This window comes from Mustela putorius, unplaced genomic scaffold, assembly GCF_011764305.1.
Source record: "Mustela putorius furo isolate JIRA1106 unplaced genomic scaffold, ASM1176430v1.1 tig00000145_pilon_pilon_pilon, whole genome shotgun sequence".
Taxonomy (NCBI): domain Eukaryota; kingdom Metazoa; phylum Chordata; class Mammalia; order Carnivora; family Mustelidae; genus Mustela; species Mustela putorius.
Window position 1 is genome coordinate 22,638,241 of NW_025421294.1, and position 19,384 is coordinate 22,657,624.

At 38.0% G+C, this 19,384-nt stretch overlaps 1 protein-coding gene across 3 annotated transcripts in view; it reads right to left on the reverse strand.

Moving 5' to 3' along the window:
• CTNNA1 (catenin alpha 1) overlaps positions 1–19,384 on the reverse strand; it is a 182,597-nt gene that overhangs the window by 144,245 nt on the left and 18,968 nt on the right. For all 3 annotated transcript variants that reach the window (XM_013052450.2, XM_013052451.2, XM_013052452.2), the window contains exons 2-3: positions 11,729–11,835; positions 10,248–10,443 (exon numbers count right to left, since the gene is read on the reverse strand). In XM_013052450.2, coding sequence (XP_012907904.1) covers positions 10,248–10,443; positions 11,729–11,833 — 301 coding nt within the window. In that variant the 5' untranslated portion in view covers positions 11,834–11,835. The remainder of the gene's footprint in view (positions 1–10,247; positions 10,444–11,728; positions 11,836–19,384) is intronic.

A 19,384-nucleotide genomic window follows, 5' to 3' on the forward strand; every position in this document is an offset into this window, starting at 1 on the left:
TATATTCCTTCAGAGAACTCTCCCCCATTCCTCATGTCCTAGGGTGAGCCAGGCTGGCTAGAAACTGGTTCAGCTGGGATGCCTGGGTGGCTCAATTGGTTTAGCCCCTGCCATCAACTCAGGTCATGATTCCAGGATCCTGGGATCTAGCACTGCATCAGGCTCCCTACTCAGCAGAGAGCCTGCTTTTCTCTCTCCCTCTGCCTGCCACTCCGCTTACTTGTGCTATCTGTCAAGTAAATAAATAAAATATTCCCATCTAAATACTAACCAGGCCCAACCCTGCTTAGCTTCCGAGATCAGACGAGATGGGGCGCATTCAAGGTGGTATGGCCGAAGACTAAATAAATAAAATCTTAAAAAGAAAAAGAAAAAAAAACTGGTTCAGTGCTCAGCATGACCCAAGCACTAACCAGTCCCCTCCATGACTAAAATATAGAGGCAGAGGAAGAAAAGTTCTTTTTCTGCTAGGGTAACACCTCAAACTATAGGTGGACATCTTGTCCAACATGTACATATGCAAACAAAGGTACACTCGATGTAATATTATATAGCCATAAAAAAGGGACAAGATCATGCCATCTGCAACAACATGGATGGACCCAGAGGGTATTAAGCTAAGTAAAATAAGTCAGACCGAGAAAGACAAATACCCTATGATTTCACTCTTTCGTGAAATCAAAAAAAGAAAAAGAAAAAGAATAAAAAATAATAAACAAAAACCAGAATCAGACCTATAGAGAACTGATGGATGCCAGAGGGGAAGGGATGGGGACGACATGCAAAAATATGGGAGGGGGAGTGGGAGATACAGGCTACCAGTTATGAAATTTAAAAAGTCACAGGAATAAACAGCACAGCATAAGAAATACAGTTAATAATTCTTTCACAGCAATGCATGTGAGAGGTGGTAGCTATACCTGTGATGAATACAGCATAATGTATAAACTTGTCCTATCACTATGTTGTGTATCTGAAAACTAATATAACATTGTGTGTCAAATACACTCAAGGAAGGAAGGAAGCAAAGAGGGAAGGGAGGGAAGGAGGAAGGGATGGATGGACAGAAAAAGGAATGGAAGGAGGGAGGGAAAGTGAAATAAATGGAGTTAAGTGATGAAGAAAGCCTTATATCCTTTGAGTCACTCACAGCCAACTATCCCTGAACTCAAAATCTACTCCTGGAATTCCCAATTATGAAGGCCATAAACTCCCTTTTTACTTTAACAACTTTGAATTAAATGTATTTCTGTCACTTGTAATTAGTGAGGTTATATAAACATGAGCAAGCTAAGATATAACCCCACTGGAGAACAATTTCAGAGTACGTTTTAAAAGCCCTACAACTTGTGTTATGTCCCAGAGGAAACAGTAGTTACATGGGTATACACATATGTAAAACTTCAAAGAACTGTATACTCATTTGTGTACTTGGTTGTATATAACTATACTTTTTTTTTTAATTAAAACAAGACCTGTGTCCCTGTATTTCTACCCCTAGAGATGTCTATTAATGATAAAATTTTTAAAAGGGGGGAGGGGCTGTGTGACACTGTACATGTTCACATACTTCAGCATTATTTATATCAAGAACATAAAAACAACTTCTAAGTCCAACAGGGAAATTATGCAATAAAAAAGTTTTAAACATTATAAATTCCAAGGTTATACCAAATTTAAAAATGCCTATAATTAGTGTAAAACTTTTTACAAGACAATAAAATGCTATCAAAGCTAGAATTAAAACTAGGGTAAAATGCATATGCATTTAGCCAAGGACTTGAAAGGAAACACAAGGCTACATAAATATAAAATACTATTTATAATCATTCAAAAAATGAAATAGTGTAAATCTAAAATAACAAGTAGAGGACTTATATGTAAACACTGATGAAAGAAATTTTAAAAAAAAGATCTAAATAGAAGGAAACATTTTTGTCATGGACTGGATGATTCATGTACTAAAAATATAAATTCCCCCTAAATTAATTACAAGTTTAGTATAATTCCATCAAAATTGCAGAATTTTTTGTATATACAGATAAGCTTACCTAAAATTTATCTAAATTATCTAAAATTTATATGGGAAAACAAAAGAGACAGAATAACAATTCAGAAAAATATTAAGTGGGAAGAATCATTTTATCCAAGTCTGACACTCCCGCAGCTACAGCAATAAAAGACCACGCAAGTAAAGGCAAAGGAAAGAAACAGTGATCAATGGAACAAAATAAAGAACCCAGAAATAAAGAAACCCAGCTTGTGTGCTCCCACACAAGCACAGGTGACTAATTTTTAATATGGGTGCAAAGGTAATTCAATGGAGGAAATAGAGTCTTTCCAACAAATGGTACTGGGGCAACTCGGTGTCCATGGGGTTCAAACTTCACATGTTATATAGAAATTAATCCAAAATGAGTCATAGATTTAAATATAAAACATAAAATTAAAACACTTTTAAAAGAAATCAGAAGAAAATCCTGATGAGCTAAACCCTGGAAAAGAATTCTTAAATAGCAAAAGCAAAATTCATGAAGGGGGTTAATAAATTGGACTTCCTCAAATTAAAGACTTTTACCATGTAAAACACCTGTTAACATGATGAAAAAACATGCTATATCCACACAACAGAGTATTCACAGAATACTATCTAACAACAAAATACTATCTAAAAACAACAACAAAAGAAACAACAACACAAAGTCACAAACTAGACTATAATGGCTCTCAAGGGCATCACGCTGACAAAAAAAAGACAATCTCAAAAGGTCATATACTGATTCCATTTATACAATTTTCTTGAAATTACAGAATTAGACATGGAGACAGAGGAGTTGCCAAGAGTGTTGGGGACTATAAGCTAAATGGGTGGGACTATATGGGGATAAGTATGAGGGAGACCTTTATTACAGTGATGGTGATAGAATAGTTCTGTAGTGAGTGCAGTGGTAGCTGCACAGATGTACACAAGTGATAAAACCAGAGAGTTATACACAGATAATGTGCTAATGCCAGTTTCCTGGTGTTGATACTGTACCATACTTCCTAAGGATAAAACCAATGAGAGGTGCCTGGTTGGCTCAGCCAGTTGAGCCACTGTCTTAGGCTCAGGTCATGATCCCAAGGGCCTGTGATGGAGCCCCACATTGTGCTCAGGGAGCCTGCTTCTCCCTTTCCCTCTGCCATTCCCCTCCCTCTCTGTTTCTCCCTCTCTCTCTCTGTCAAATAAATAAAAAATCTTAAAAAATATATGACCATTGTGGAAAACTCAATAATGGATACACTGAACCACTCTGTGCTATCTTTAAAAATTCCTGTGATTTGGGGCACCTGGGTGGCTCAGTGGGTTAGAGCCTCTGCCTTCAGCTCAGGTCACTATCCCAGGGTCCTGGGGACTGATGCCCACATCGGGCTCTCTGCTCAGCGGAGAGCCTGCTTCCCCCCTCCCTCTGCCTGCTTCTCCTTACTGATTCTATCAAATAAATAAAATCTTTAAAAAATAAAATAAAGTAAAATTCCTGTGATTCAAAATTAAGAAAAATAAAATTCAAAAAAAAAAAAGGAAAATTCACGTGTTAAGTGACTTTTTATTAGTATAAACAAACACTAAAGCAAACAGTGTGAGAGAATTTTTCTGACTTGACTAAAAACTGGTACAGCAGAATCTTAGTGGATCTCAGCTGGGGAGAATATACTAATACTAGGTAAGCCCCCCAGAGTTATTAGGCACACTGCCTGAAAACATACCCCAAATAACTCAACCTATAGGAAAATAAATTATAATAATTTGTCATACATTAGGCCCATCATTTTTATCTATAAAAAAGATGAGCTATCTGCTCAGGCTTGACCTGTGTTCAACAACTGGCCCATTCTCCCTTTCCCACTATTACAGCAATCTCTTCCTCAACAGCTCTATCTCTCCCCTCACCACGGTGATAGTCTCCTGACTCTTGGTCCTGCCTCCAGGTTCTCTAACACATTTAACTCTTCCTGCACACAGCTGAGAGACTCATCTCCCCAAAACACCACTCTTCCTATTTCACGTCACCCAGATGGCAGAACTTCTTAAAACAGGAAGAAAGTTAACGAGACATATTTTAGTTTAAGAAGAAAAAGAGCTTTAAAAATAAACATAAAGCAATGCTGGGAAAAACTGCTTCCAGAGGTTAGCAAATCCTGTATCATTAGATAAATTCAAGTATAGGGGAGCCTGAACCTCAAGATCTATTCCAACCCTGGAGTTCTGATTCCCTATCATTTCCCTGAAAATTCTCCCTCCATCACCAGCATTCCAAACTACCCTAAAATCCAGCTCCAATCTCTTTTCTTCTAATCTTTCCTCCCAACACTTCTCTCTAAGCTAGGCCCTAACTATTCCCCCATGCACATCGTGTATAGTCTATTTTTCTAACTAGATGATTTTCTTAACTGGATGATTTTTTTCCCTCTCTCTCTTTTCACCTTTCATGATCCAGTGCACCTTGAGGAAATTTTTCCAATCCCATGCTTACTCTCCCATTTGTGCTATTCATCTACTTTTCATGTCTAAGTGTACTGATTATAAGCTCTGGGACAAACAAGGAAAAAAGCCTCCTATCTGCTAACAGTCTCTCTTTGTCAGAGACCACACAGTCAACCAGCCCTTTCCCCACTGTGGTTTCTCTGAAACAAGATTTTTCCCAGGAAACACACTAATGTCCAGTACACCAACCATCTACCTATATGGCCCCTTTGCTGAGCACATCATCATTATAATCAGTGCAGGAGTACACAAAGGTGTACCTCAGCTTCTTTGAGCCTTCTCCTTCAACCACCCAGAAATGTCCATGATACAACAGCAAGTCTCTGATCTTGGTCTTTGAGAGCCAACAGTGAAATATAACAGAAGGATTTTTAAAAACTCTGTTCTAGTAGAAACTATTCCTCATCTACTCTACTTCCAACCTACCATCACTAGTCCTCCTTTTTTAACAACTGCCCTTTTTCTAACAAGTTTCATTTACACCTTTCCATCTCTGTCCCTTGGATGTCTCCTACCCAGCTAAGAGCCTTCTTTTTCTCATCAGAGTGCTATTCAAAGATTCATAAAATACACTGATACTTTTTTATAGGTAATGTGAAAATACATATATGTACACATATATATAAACACATATATATAATGTGTGTATAAGGAGTGACTGCTAATACAAGATTTCTTTTTGCGGAGATGAAAATGTTCTGGAATGATAATGGTGACAGCTGTACCACTCCATGAATATACTAAAACCACTGACGTATATACTTTAAAGGGGTGAATTTTGTTATAGGAGTATCTCAATTTTTTTTAAGGTAAGACTCTCCAACCCTACCCCTGTATTTACATTTGGCACTGGGAAGGAAAACTTGTAATTTTTCAGATAAGACTCTTTTCTCACATACTTCTTGGAGAACACAGTCAATTATCCTCTTTACACAATTAAGTGCCTATCACAAAACGGGCACCAAGACAGAAGCTGGAGAGATGGTCACCAGACCACCACAGAGCCTGTCCTACTGGAGCCTGGAGAGGGGAAGACAACAAATTATCTAAGTCTAGGAAGAAAAAGTATAAGAATAACCTAATCAGGGTAGGGAGGTAAGGGTGGAAAGGATCCCCCCCAAAAAAGCACATCTAAGAGGCACATACATGCCTCAGCCCACATAAGGTAGTTACTCCTCAACAACTAGTTAGAGATGACTGGCAGTAAAACAAAACTCCTAGATCACAAGAATCTGGATGGCATGCAATTGGCAACTGATTCCCATCTACCACAGGAGGCTCACATGTCCACTGCACTGGCCTTGAGATCAAGTGACCCTGTATAAGCATATAATGTTTTACCTACTGACAGTGTTTAGTATGGTAATGTTTTAATGTACTCACAAATATTTGTGCTTATTATTCATGTATCAGGGCAAATACAAAAAGAAAATTAAGTTACACTGAAAAACTGTATATTTAAGTCTGTTTATTGATGACTACACAGAAGGCACAGCACTTGTAAAACTGAAAAATATAAAAAGCTTAACTTTCAGCTCAAAGTATTATAAATAAATACACAAACTGTTTATTGAAAACAGTAAGCTCCTATCTTTAACTATGTGAAAACCCTAATATGAGGTCAGCTAACCAGAGCCTATGGGTCAAATCTGGCCCACCATCTGTTTTATAAGTAAGTTATACTGGAACTCAGCTACACCCATTTGTTTATATATTACCTATAGCCGCTTTCCCAACACAACTGTAGAACTGAATAATGTTAACAGAGACCTTATAACCAATGAAGTCTAAAATATTTACTATTTGAATCACTTCTCGGCCTTTTAGCTAAGATCAAGTGTAAAATATTTACTACTTGACCCTTTACAAGAACAAAAAAAAACTGCAAACGTGTACTAAATAGAAGTACTTCTAGTTGATTCAGAACAAAGAAGTATTATACATCCTTTACCAATGAAGCATCCCAGTGGATAAACAACAAATTCAAAACGCAAAGAATTCTAACTCTAATTGATTAGTCAATCCGCCGTGAAGCTTTGGGTAAATCGTAATTAGTCTGTGTTTTATATACCAGTAAAATTCAGAGCACCTGGGTTGCAGTTTCATTTAAGTGCTCAGGACCACTGAAGCCAGGGCTGGGAAAGGTGTCTGTATTAATTATCTTTTGCTGCCTAACAAATTCCCCCAAAAGGTGGTAGCTTAAAATAAGTATTTAGTATCTCCTGAATCTTCAGTGGGTCAGGACTTTGGAGTTGGTTAGGACTGCCATCTTTAAAAAAAAAAAAAAAACCCACAGGAGCTGGAGGATCTGCTTCTAAGGTGGCTTACTCAGAAGCTTGGCAAACCAGTACTGACAGTTTCCCCCGAAGTGAATAATCCATAAGAGCAAGGCAGATACTATACTCCCTTTATGACTTTGCTTCCCTTTGAAAGTAGATAATATCACTTCTACCATATTTTATTCTTTATAGAAGTGAGAGTCTTTAAGTCCAACATACATTCAAGAGGATCAAAGTCAGGCTCCACTTTTTAAGGGAGGGGTGTCAAAGAATCTGCAAACATATTAATGCCACTACAGGGTTTCAAATGATGAGTAAACAGCTTCAACAACATAACCAACAAGGCCTGGCTGATTAAAGAATATGCACTTAACCATTTTCATAACATGTACTTTTGTTCTATTTATGAGCGGAGAGAGGTTTCATCACTGCTTAAGATTCTCAAAAAAAAAAAAAAAAGTAAGCCAACAGGAAAAAGTAAGGCACTTCAGCTTTTCATATCTGATGCAGTAATGATGATGGGAGGCAGTTATATTTTTGTTTTAGCTTTATTTTCCCCAAGGAGAAAAAGCAAGGAGAGAAGGCAAATTATGGTGAATAGATCATGATCATAAATAATTGCAAAGTTGGACTAGGACAGACAAGTACTTATGATTCAGAGCTACATAAAAGATTTTCTCGGATATAAATATAAAAAAGAAAACAGAAATTCAGATATGCATTCAAAACTGTGGGGGTTGTTGGGGTGAGGGAGGTGCATGTATTATACCATGATTGCTACAAATCTGCATCACAGAAACTTCTGAAACAAGGAACATTATACAGAGTGAAACTAAAAGTTACCTATAAAAATTAAACATATTTTCAAAGTAAATGTCTTAGATACTAGACTTAGGGAACATTTGGTGAAATTCATCACTATCTATTATTTTGAGGCAAAAGGCCTGAGAGCAGACTTCCTCAGAGGAAAATGAAGTAAGAGCCATTCTGATTTCCTTAACAAGAAGCTCAAAAATTGGGGCGCCTGGGTGGCTCAGTGGGTTAAAGCCTCTGCCTCAAGTGATCATCCCAGGTTGCTGGCATCAAGCCCTGCATCTATCTCTGCTGAGCAGAGAGCCTGCTTCAGAGATCACAATTAGGGAGACAGGCAAGCAGAGAGAGAAGAAGGGAAGCAGGTGCAGGCCTGCGCGTGCGCGCACTCTCTCTCTCTTTCCTCTCTCTCTCTGCCTGCCTGTCTCCCTAATTGTGATCTCTCTCTCTCTCGCTCTCTGTCAAATATATCAATAAAATTAAAAAAAAAAAAAAGCTCAAAAATTGTCCTGAACTAGACAATTTAACTGCTTTTTAAGTTCATTCAAAGCCCACTCTGATGGGCTGAATAATGCCCCCCCCAAAATCATACCCCCCCCCAGAACATACGAATGTGGCCTTATTTGTAAATAGGGTCTTTGCAGACATAATCAAGAAAAGATGAGGTCATACTGGATTTAGGGAGAACCCTAATTCAAAGCTTGATATCCTTATAAGAGGAAACTTTGTACACAGAGAAACAGGAAGAATGCCATGTGACAAGACAATGAAGGAAGAGACTGGAGTAACAAGTCGACAAAGCAAGGAATGCCAATGATTGCTGGCAAACACAAAAAGCTAGGAGAAAAAGAAAAAAAAAAGCTAGGAGAGAACATTCAACAGATTCTTCTTGAGTCCCCAAGAAAGAACTAACCCTGTTAACACCCTGATTTCATTATCTGGCCTCCAGAGTCGTGAGAGAGTAAATTTCTATTGTTCTAAGCCACCAAGTTTATAGTAATTTATGTTATTACAGCCCTAGATAACAATTACATACACCTGTATTACATTTAGTAATATGGAATTTAAATTTAAATATTAGAAACATTTTATCTTCGGCCTAAAAATTTAGGAAAATATTTACCAATCAAGGTTCTTAGTTCACAAATTCAGAACAATTAGAGACAGCACTGTCCCATTGAATGCACTGTCCCTTTCTTGGGTACTGTCACAGGGATGAATGAGACATAAGACTCCAACAGACTGGGCGCCTGGGTGGCTCAGTGGGTTAAGCCACTGCCTTCGGCTCGGGTCATGATTCCAGGGTCCTGGGATCAAGCCCTATATCAGGCTCCCTGAGCCCTGCATTGGGATCTCTGCTCCGCAGGAAGTCTACTTCCTGTGCTCTCTCTCTGCCTGCCTCTCTGTCTGCTTGTGATCTCTGTCTCTGTCAAATAAATAAATAAAATCTTTAAAAAAAAAAAAAAAAAAGACTCCAATAGACTACACACACTACTATCAGCCATCAGAGATCCAGTGAGATTCTCCCAAAAGTCAGTAAAACAACTGTACAGAACAGGAGCTCAGTTCACCTTAGTTGATACTCAACAGCTTCACAAAAAGCTGTCTTTATTTAAGTCCTCTTGCTGAACCGGAAGTTTAACACAAAACTGTTAAGTCTTAAGAATTTAATGTTCCATATGTAAAGTCTTATCACACTTGCAGCATCAAAATAACAAGTTTTTCTAATTGGCACTATACCAAGCTGTGGGTTACAATTCCACCCTTTATTAATTCTGAGTTTCCCAAAAACAGGATTCCTTTAAGCCCAGATTTGTTTTTATTTCAAACCCAAACCACTTCAAGTACACATGGCTAATTTACCATACCAGCCTGACAGAATGGCTGGATATTTTTCCATTTTATCACCCCTGTATCTTCAGCATGAACTACAAAGAGGTACTGCAAAGGATGAAAGGTAAACTTCTGCCCCATTTATTTCCTATTCAACTGCTGTTGGAACATTTCTAAGACTCAACGCCTTTTTTTTTTTTTTTAAGATTTTATTTATTCATTTGACAGAGAGAAGGACAGCGAGAGAGGGAACACGGCGGGGGCGGGGGGGGGGGGGAGAAGCAGGCTTCCCGATGCAGGGCTCAATCTTAGGACCCTGAGATCATGATCTGAGCAGAAGGCAGACACTTAATGACTGAGCCAACTCAACTCTTATTTAGGGTATCCAAAGTGCATTCAGATTCTCCAAATACAGTGTTTCTTTGTTAGTGCCTCTCCTGATTAAAAGTGAAGCCTGATCGGGGCGCCTGGGGTGGCTCAGTGGGTTAAAGTCTGCCTTCGGCTCGGGTCATGATTCCAGGGTCCTGGGATCAAGCCCTACATCAGGCTCTCTGCTCAGCAGGGAGCCTGCTTCCTCCTCTCTCTCTGCCTATTTGTGATCTCTGTTCAAATAAATAAATAAAAACCTTTAAAAAAAAAAGTGAAGCCTGATTAAAACTTAATCTATCTCTAATAAATGAGTATTTTAAGTTACTGAGCAACTGGAAAGCATGAGAATACTGGCCATAAAAAGTTACCTGCAAGGATTAATTTTCTAGAAAAGCCTGCCTCTCTCTATATAAGAAGCAGCATTGACCTACCTTGTTTTCGAACATCTTCTACTGCAGCCACAAGCTCTTCTTTGAGAAACTGACTCTCCTTTGCAATTTTATCCCCTTTCTCCAAAAAATTCTCAGTTGCTTGTTCAACAGAAGCAGCCAAAACATGTGCCTTCTTGGAACGGCCTCTCTTCTTATTTGAGGGCCCCTTACTATTGGTGTTTACCAGAGTTGTGACCTAAAAGTTTCATTTTTACAAATTAAACTGCAGTCAATTAAAATGAAAACAACAGAAAGATGACCATCTTTAAAGACAAGAATAGTAAATTATTCATAACTAAATGAAATAGCACATTTATAAATTCCACAAGCATTAACAAATAACACACACTCTCCATTTTTAAGAAATACAGCAACAATACTCAATTTAGGTCCCCAAATAATTTTGCTATCTCAATGTGCAAGACAAAAAATATTTTAATTTTTTCAAACATGTGTTAACTAGATTTTAGTTCCGTTTTACAAATCAAAAACTGATTAGAATCATGTTACACATCTGTACATGTCATGAACAAGTCCCTGAAGGAGACTGACAATGAACTTGTTAGCTTCATGTGGAGGTCAAGTTTTCCACTGTTTTCAACCTGTGTAAAATATTTTAAAGTAACTTGCTTCTGATTTTGTTTCACGGTTTATTCAAACAAACCTCAGCGATGAATTATTAGTAAGGTCCTTAACAAAAAAAGGAAGGGCTGCCCAAAGGAGCCTACTGTGATGGTGCTTTAAGTGCCAGAACATTAACCACCATTTACATATATATGCAGACATATATAAATAAAATACCAGGTGATCTGTAGGTTGACGATGACTACAGATTTTTTTATTAGCATAGCTTGCCACGCAAAACACCTGCTTAGAACTATACTGGCTGGGCTTCAAGAAAGTAAATGTTCATGAGTCTTACTTATCACACACTTCTACATTATATTAAAATATATAAAGATATTTGTATGCATGTACACATTTGCATATATGTATTTGTGATACTCGTTGTTAACAATTAGTGAGATGGCATCACACTGTGGTATCTGCAACAGAACATAGCAAACCTATATCCTCAAATTACCTGCTAACTGATCCCGGACAAGGAAGTCTGTTAATCATGGTAAAGAGACAAGAGTCAAAGCTTCATAGCCCATCTTTCTTGACTATAACCTCTACCTTCCAAGAAAAAGTGATGCCAAGAAACCATCTACAAAATACAAATACTTGGTAAGCTGCATTACATACCACTTATCCCCTATTATTGCCAATAAGACTCAAGAAAATGGCAGTAACTATGTTGCCACAGGGTTAAATGAATGCATGTATCAATATTTAAATAATTAGTGGTGCCACATCCTCTAAATACTATCAACCTAACTCAACTACTCAAATTAAAGCTTTGAGCTAAACTTGCTCTGTTTGTTTACCACCCTACTACTATGGAACCATACGATAGCTACGTATTTGCAGATTCTTACCTGTGTAACAAGAGGCTCCAGCAGTCTTTCAACTGCCAGAGTCCTGATCTCTAGACTTTTGGGGTCCCATTTAAAGTTTATGTTGCCTGTGTGGACAGAAGTCATTTCTGAAAAAGAAACAAAGGGTCAACGTGAGGCAAACAGCAAACACAAACATGAAATAAATAATAAATCTTCTAGTTCTAAAAAAGAACTTTTTATATCAGCAAAACTTAATTCCAGATGGGAAGAAAAATTCTCAAGAGCCTGCACAAGAGGGCCTGGTAACTCTTAACCTCTTACACTTCCAAATGTCGAGCTTGTAAACAGTAGAGGTACTATAAAAGGAACACCCAAACACATAGAGGGCATCTCTGGCACCAAGACATATCTACTTTGATTTTCCATACCAATTTAGAAGCAGGATGAAAAGCTAACGTGAATGAAGGCCTGATTCTGATTTTTCTTACTCCATAATATTTATAGTACAATATTACCTAAAAGGCATCTCCTTCATTTTTTGATGACTTCTTAGAGAATACCTTGTCTTATTCTATTAAAACATAATGCTTAAGTCTGCTGCCCTCTGCACCTACAACTATTATCACTCACAGCCAGAAGAAATTTCAAGTCACACTTAGTCAAGTTATCAATGTATCAGTGTCAAGGTAAACTTCCATTAGACAGAGGCTTTAAGACTAGGGGAAAAGACTTCAACAAAAACACCACAGCATCTGCTTCTTAAAGTAGTGCCTAAAAGATAAAAGGGGAAAAAAAAGACAGGAGGTACATAACTGAAGTAAACACTAACTATAAACTTTCTAGACAACCAATTTGGTATTTAAAATCTTAAAAGAATATGTTCTTATGACCCAGAGATTCTACTTCTGGAAATTTATTCTAAAGGAATAATCAAGGTGCATATAAAACTTGGATACAACGATGTTCACAACAGCAAAAAAAAAAAAAAAAAAAAAAAAAAAAAAATCAGATATCACTGAATAAATAAATCAATCACATAACCAACCACATAATACTGTCACACTTAAAAAACAATATTTACAAAATTTAGGAAAATTTTAAAAAAAAGTGTTCTTGGAGCACCTGGGTGGCTCAATGATTTAAGCCTCTGCCTTCATCTCAGGTCATGGTCTCAGGGTCCTGGGAATTCGTTTACCATGTATATAGAACAGAATTCGAAAATGACCATTTTGCAAACTCCAGTGTAGTAACTGATTCAGCAACGTTATCAATGGATGTTAACAACCATTAAGTGAAAGGCTACTGGGGAGCAAGATACTTCTAAGGTGCCCAAGTATCACTGCACGAGTTACTTACTAATTACACGGGCCAAGACATACCTTTACAAATTTGCAATCTAATGGCCACCCTCTTAAACAGATAAACTTAACATCACTAATGACACACCGGATATTATATGCCTCCCAATATGAACAAATGTATAACCTATTAAGTACTCTTGATTAATTAAAAAAAAAAACTTTAAAAGGTTTTCAAGAGGGACACCTGGGTGGCTCAGTCAGTTAAGCGTCTGCCTTCAGCTCAGGTCATGATCCTGGGGTCCTGGGATTGAACCTGGCTCCCTGCTTAACATGAGTCGGCTTCTCTTCCTCTCCCTTTGCTCCAACCCCCCCCCCATCTCGTGCATGTGCATGCATGCACTTGCACTTGCGCACTCTCTCTCAAATAAATAAACCTTAAAAAAAAAAAAAAAGAATAAAAGGTTTTCAAGAGCCTCGATGTTACTATAAAATGAGTAGTCATGCGAGAACAAAAATAAATGTTTAACTAGAGTAAATGGAGTCTACTGAAGCCTCCATATAGGGATTCAAAAACTTTTTTAATGCCATGGAGCTTTTTGGCAGGCTAGTAAAGCCTAAAGACCAATGTCTGTCCAATAGAAATACAGTGTAAGCCACCAATGTAATTTTTTTAATAGTAACATTAAAATGAAATGGATGACTGTACACAATATATCCAAAAAAGTATTTTGCCATGTAAACATTTCTTAAATTATTAGAGGTATTTCACATTAAGTACTAAGTGTCCAAAACTGGGATTTGCTTTGCACTCAGGGTATATTTAAAGTCAAAGATGTCACATTTCACCTGTTCAAGAGCCACCTGTAGCTAGTAGCTTCTGTACTGAACAGGCAGCTCTAAGACCCTTTCCTATAATGTTTTTCAAATGCATACAACACAATCTAAAAGATTACAAAGGAAACACATATACTGATATTTAGTTATCAAGATACTTTACAAATAGATGATACAGTAACATATGTGCTTCTTTATTAATATTAAATAAGACTTAGCAAGAAGTCCGACAACCACTTCAAAGTAACAATATGCACATTTTTCAAGGTAAAGTTGTAATTATTGCAGATATGAAAAACACTGAAGATTCCTACCGGTGACAAAGTTACAGGTTCAACTGAAAACTGTAGTTTGTTATCTACAATAATAGAAATGCTAAATTCCTGTTAATAGTGAAAACAAAGACAAAAACTCTTCCAATCCAAATTCACCGCAGCTTTAAAAACTTGGCCTAGGGAGGCCTGAGTGGCTCAGTTGGTTAAGCACCTGCCTTCAGCTCAGGTCATGATCCCACCTGGGATCATCTGGCTTCCTGCTCCTTCTCCCTACCACTCCCCCTGCTTGTACTCTCTCTCTCTCTGTCAAATAAATAAAATTTTTAAATTTTTTAAAAAATAGTAAAATAAAAAACTGGCCTAGGTTCAACGTCAACCTTATAGGGGATACATAAGCATGGTAAGCAACACCATGGGAAAACAAATCCAGAATGGAGGGTACCTTACAATATAACAGCCTCAATTCTTCAGAAATTTGGGGGAGAGGGTAGGAAGACTATTCGAGACTGAAACACTCAAGAGACATAAGAAATCTACTGCAATACATGTACCATATTTAGACAAGAGCTTGAGACAAGCAGCTACTAAGACATTTGTAAGGAAGTGTGCCTGCGTGGCTACGTTGGTTAAGCAACTGCCTTTGGCTCAGGTCAAGGTCTCAGGGTCCTGGATAGAGTCCCCACGTCGGGCTCCCTGCTCAGCAGGGAGTCTCCTTCTCCCTCTGACCCTTCCCCTTCCCATTCTCTCTCTCAAATAAATAAATAAAATCTTAAAAAAAGACATATCTAAGGAAATTGGTCTTCAATACTTATTCAATATTAAATGTTATTACAGAATTACTGCTCAATTTCATAGATGTGATAATGAAATTGTGACTATGTAGAAAAAAATGACAATTTCTAGGAGATGCATGCTGAAATATTTAGGGGTAAAATGTAAAGATTTCTGCAACTTTCCAATAGTTCAGCAAAAAAATATATATACATATACAGATCAAGGAATTATGAAAAAATACTCATAACTATTAAATATAGGTAGAGGACCTGTGGTCGGGTGTTCTCAGATTTATTCTTTTTTTAAAAAAATATTTTATTTATTTGAGAGAGAGACACTGAGAGAGAATATGATCAAGGAGAAGGTCAGAGAGAGAAGCAGACTTCCCGTGGAGCCGAGAGCCCGATGCGGGACTCAATCCCAGGACTCCAGGATCATGACCTGAGCTGAATGAAAGCAGTCGCTTAACCAACTGAGCCACCCAGGCGCCCTCAGATTTATTCTTTTAGCTTCTTTATATACCTGAAATTTCCTATCTAATAAAATAGGGAAGATTTTACAGAAGTTTATGAGAAAATGTTCCAAATATACTACTGAAGATACTAAAGAGGTTTCAAAACAATATAAAGTATGACTTCAGGGAGGAATAAAGATATCTAAATGCATAAACCGGGACGCCTGGGTGGCTCAGTTGGTTGGACGACTGCCTTCAGCTCAGGTCATGATCCCGGAGTCCCGGGATCAAGTCCCGCATCGGGCTCCCAGCTGCATAGGGAGTCTGCTTCTCCCTCTGACCTTCTCCTCGCTCATGCTCTCTCTCACTGTCTCTCTCTCTCAAATAAATAAAATCTTTAAAAAAAATAAATAAATAAATAAAATAAATGCATAAACCAAAATATTAGCAATAGTGTTACTTCTAAAGTGTGGATTATAGATAGTTTAAACATCCTTTTTGCTTAACTGTATTTTCTGGTATTATAAAAATCATACAGGTATTTAGAAAAAGTTACTTTTGTAATTAAAAAAGCAGAATCTTCATTTTATAATCTTTACATCTTTATACGAAGAGGACAATACAATCAAAAGGCAAGTTTGAGGGCTGCCTGGGTGGCTCAGTGGTTAAAGCCTCTGCCTTCAGCTCAGGTCCTGATCCCAGGGTTCTGGAATCAAGCCCCTCATTGTGGTCTCTGCTTGGCAGGGAGCATGCTTCCCCCTCTCTTTCTCTGCCTGCCTCTCTGCCTACTTGTGATCTCTGTCTACCAAACAAATAAATAAAATCTTAAAAAAAAGAAAAAAAAAGGCAGGTTTGATCATAACTTAATCACTCTAACCTTCCTTACTCATTTATAAAACAAGATAATCAGAAGGCTTTCCTGAAGATTAAATTAAACAGATTATGATCCACTCAATAAAATGAGAACCCAGGCCAATTAAAATAAAGGAGAAGTTCTTCCATACAACAGGAAAATAATAAATGCAGAGGAATAATGGGTTTATAAAAATCACCATTTAGAAACATCATAATAATGGATTCACTCAAGAATCATGCTGAGGGGGGCCTGGGTGGCTCAGTGGGTTAAAGCCTCCACCTTCGGCTCAGGTCACTATCTCAGGGTCCTGGGATCCAGCCCCGCATTGGGCTCTCTGCTCAGCAGGAAGCCTGCTCTCTCTCTCTTTTTCTTTCTCTCTCTCTCTCTCTCTCTCTCTGCCTGCTTGTGATCTCTGTCAAATAAATAAATAAAATCTTTAAAAAAAAAAAAAAGAATCATCCTGAATGATCAGCATCCTGAATGCTAAACCAAGTGGTTGAAAGTTTACAAAGAAACTGATTATTTACATACTCTCATGGTAATTACCAACAGATTATTTACTGATTAGGGGTGGGGTGGGGTTAGTTATAGGAACTTCAAAGTGGAAAAACCTTTTAGACACGACTTTAGTCAAGTGATCAAAATCAACATCCCCTGTAACAGGACAAACTGACATCATATACTTCCTGGTATGATGCACAGGGAAGGACATAACATGACTTTAATATTTCCTACCAAAACTACAGAGTCTCAATCTTGTCATGAGGAAATATCAAACTCAAAGTGAGGCATAGTCTACAAAATAATTGGCTTTAGTCTTCAAAGACGTCAAGGTCAGAAAAACAAAGACAGAAATTCTTCCAGACTAAAGGAGGCTAAAGAGACATGACAACCAACGCAGTAATCCTGGAATGGAACTGTACTTGAAGTAGGGGCAGGGGACAACTGAGACAAATGATAAAATCTAAGTAGGTTCTAAATTAGACATCAAATTTGCATATTTTCATCATTATACTGTAGATATGTCCTTGTTGCATGTAACAGACATGAGATGTCTGCAACTTACTTTCACATGGTTCAAAAAACACAATGCATTAAGTATGTCATATACAGAGAGGAGAGGAAAGTAGATGGGAGAGTAGGAAGAAGAAAGAAAGGGAAGAACGGAGACAGAGACACAGGAAGAGAGGGAAATGAATGCTGATGAGATGGAAAGAGAGTGAGGAGTAGAAGGAGAATGGAGAAGGGAGCAGGAGTAGAGGGAAGGGAAGGGGAAGAAGGCAGGAGGAGAAAGAAGAGCAGACAGAGAGAAGCAGGAAGGAAGAGGTGGGAGAAAGGGGAAAGAGGGAGAAAGATGTTCTGAAATGTGACTAGTGTGGCTGAAGACTGATTTTATTTTATTTTATTTTACTTTAATTAATGTTGAATATTCCTAGGGATTACCTTGTCAGACAGCACAGATCTAGACTCTACAGAAAGCAATATCAACACCTAAATGCTACACATTAAAATGACAACTAGGACTAGGTAGAACTGCACATGTCTATGACTAGCCCACTCTTGACAATTTTAATATAAAACTGTGTCTTCACCCATAAATGCACGCTTGTTGCATAAATAGGTAGGCCCTCATATTTTTTAAAACATTAGTGCAAGCATCATCTAACATTTCTTAGATTTATCTAAGCATCAAAACATCCTAGAATCACTGGAGATGGGATGCCAAAAGAAATTTGGATTTGCTTAATCTGATAACAGAATGCCAGTTTCCAGGAAATTTTTTTAATTGCAAGTGGGCAAATTTGCTCTCTACACTTAACATTATGTCAGGCCTACACTTTGGTTTATAAAGGTCATTTATCCACAAAACTGATCAGCCCAAGTCAGTAAACCTTAGAGATGGAGTGCTCTAGATTGCTAAAGGGCTGACAACAGCTAAAGCAAATGTCATCGAATGTCACAGATAAGACAGTTCAGAAAAAATGATTTGCCCCATGGACCTTGCATTTCTGTATCCTAGCATTCCACCACCAATACATCAACACAAATAAAGCAGAAAACCTCTCAAGAGTTGTAGAGCAAGGTGCCAGACATTAAGTGAAGCTGGTTCCAAGGAGATAAGTGGTCACATTTGTATTAATTATTAAACAAGTTCAACACAGTAACAATTCACTTTTCCAAAGAAATAAACTCTGGGCTGGGCACAGAACCTGAGGCGAAGCTTAATCTCATGACCCTAAGATCATGACCCAAGCCAAAACCCAAAGTCAGACACAACCAACTGAGCCACCAGGAGCCCCTTTTCCTATGCAAACTTGGACCCATTTTTCCTTCATGAGCAAAAGTGGGGCCCAAGATGAGAATCCCAAGCAAAGAAACAAGAGTCTCAGGCCATCGGGAAGCCGTTGAAGAGCTGGAAAGCTGTTTTAGAGATACCACAAAGGGGGAGGAAGCTGTGCAAGGTAAGCCTGTGAAGACTGAGCAGACCAAGTCAGAGAAAGAAAGGGAAAAAAAAAAAAAGGTTTCTCTGAAACTTGTAAGAAAAACTAGCCTTTTAGCTTAAAGAACAAGAGTACCCTGAAGATTTGTATACTTGCTGATAATAAAAACATTCTCTCAAAAAAAAAAAAAAAAAAAAAACCTACTTGGTCTTTTGTTTTTAGTATTTTGATACTTTGAGGTACAAAATAATTCAACTTTCTTCTTAACTTGAAAAAAAGGCAAAGTGTAAGAACAATAATGAGTTGTTGGGGCACCTGGGTGGCTCAGTGGGTTAAGCCTCTGCCTTCAGATCAGGTCGTGATCTCAGGGTCCTGGGATCAAGCCCCACATGGGGCTCTCTGCTCAGCGGGAAGCCTGCTTCCCTTCCTCTCTCTCTGCCTGCCTCTCTGCCTACTTGTGATCTCTCTCTCTCTGTGTGTCAAATAAATAAATAAATAATTTTTTTAAAAAAAGGGAACAATAATGAGTTGCAAACGACACCCGACTTCTCAGGAACCCCATTAGAAGAGACCAGGACAGATAAATGCGGAAAACATGTGCCCAGCTGCCCATTAGCTCCAGGCAGGCACTCTATCACGCAGACATAGGGTTGGTAGATCATGCAATTTTTTCAAGAGACCCAGAGACGTAGACTTTCATGTAAAGCCTCGTAACTTCAGTGTTAGCAACTCATCCCAAAATATCTTACCACTGATGAGG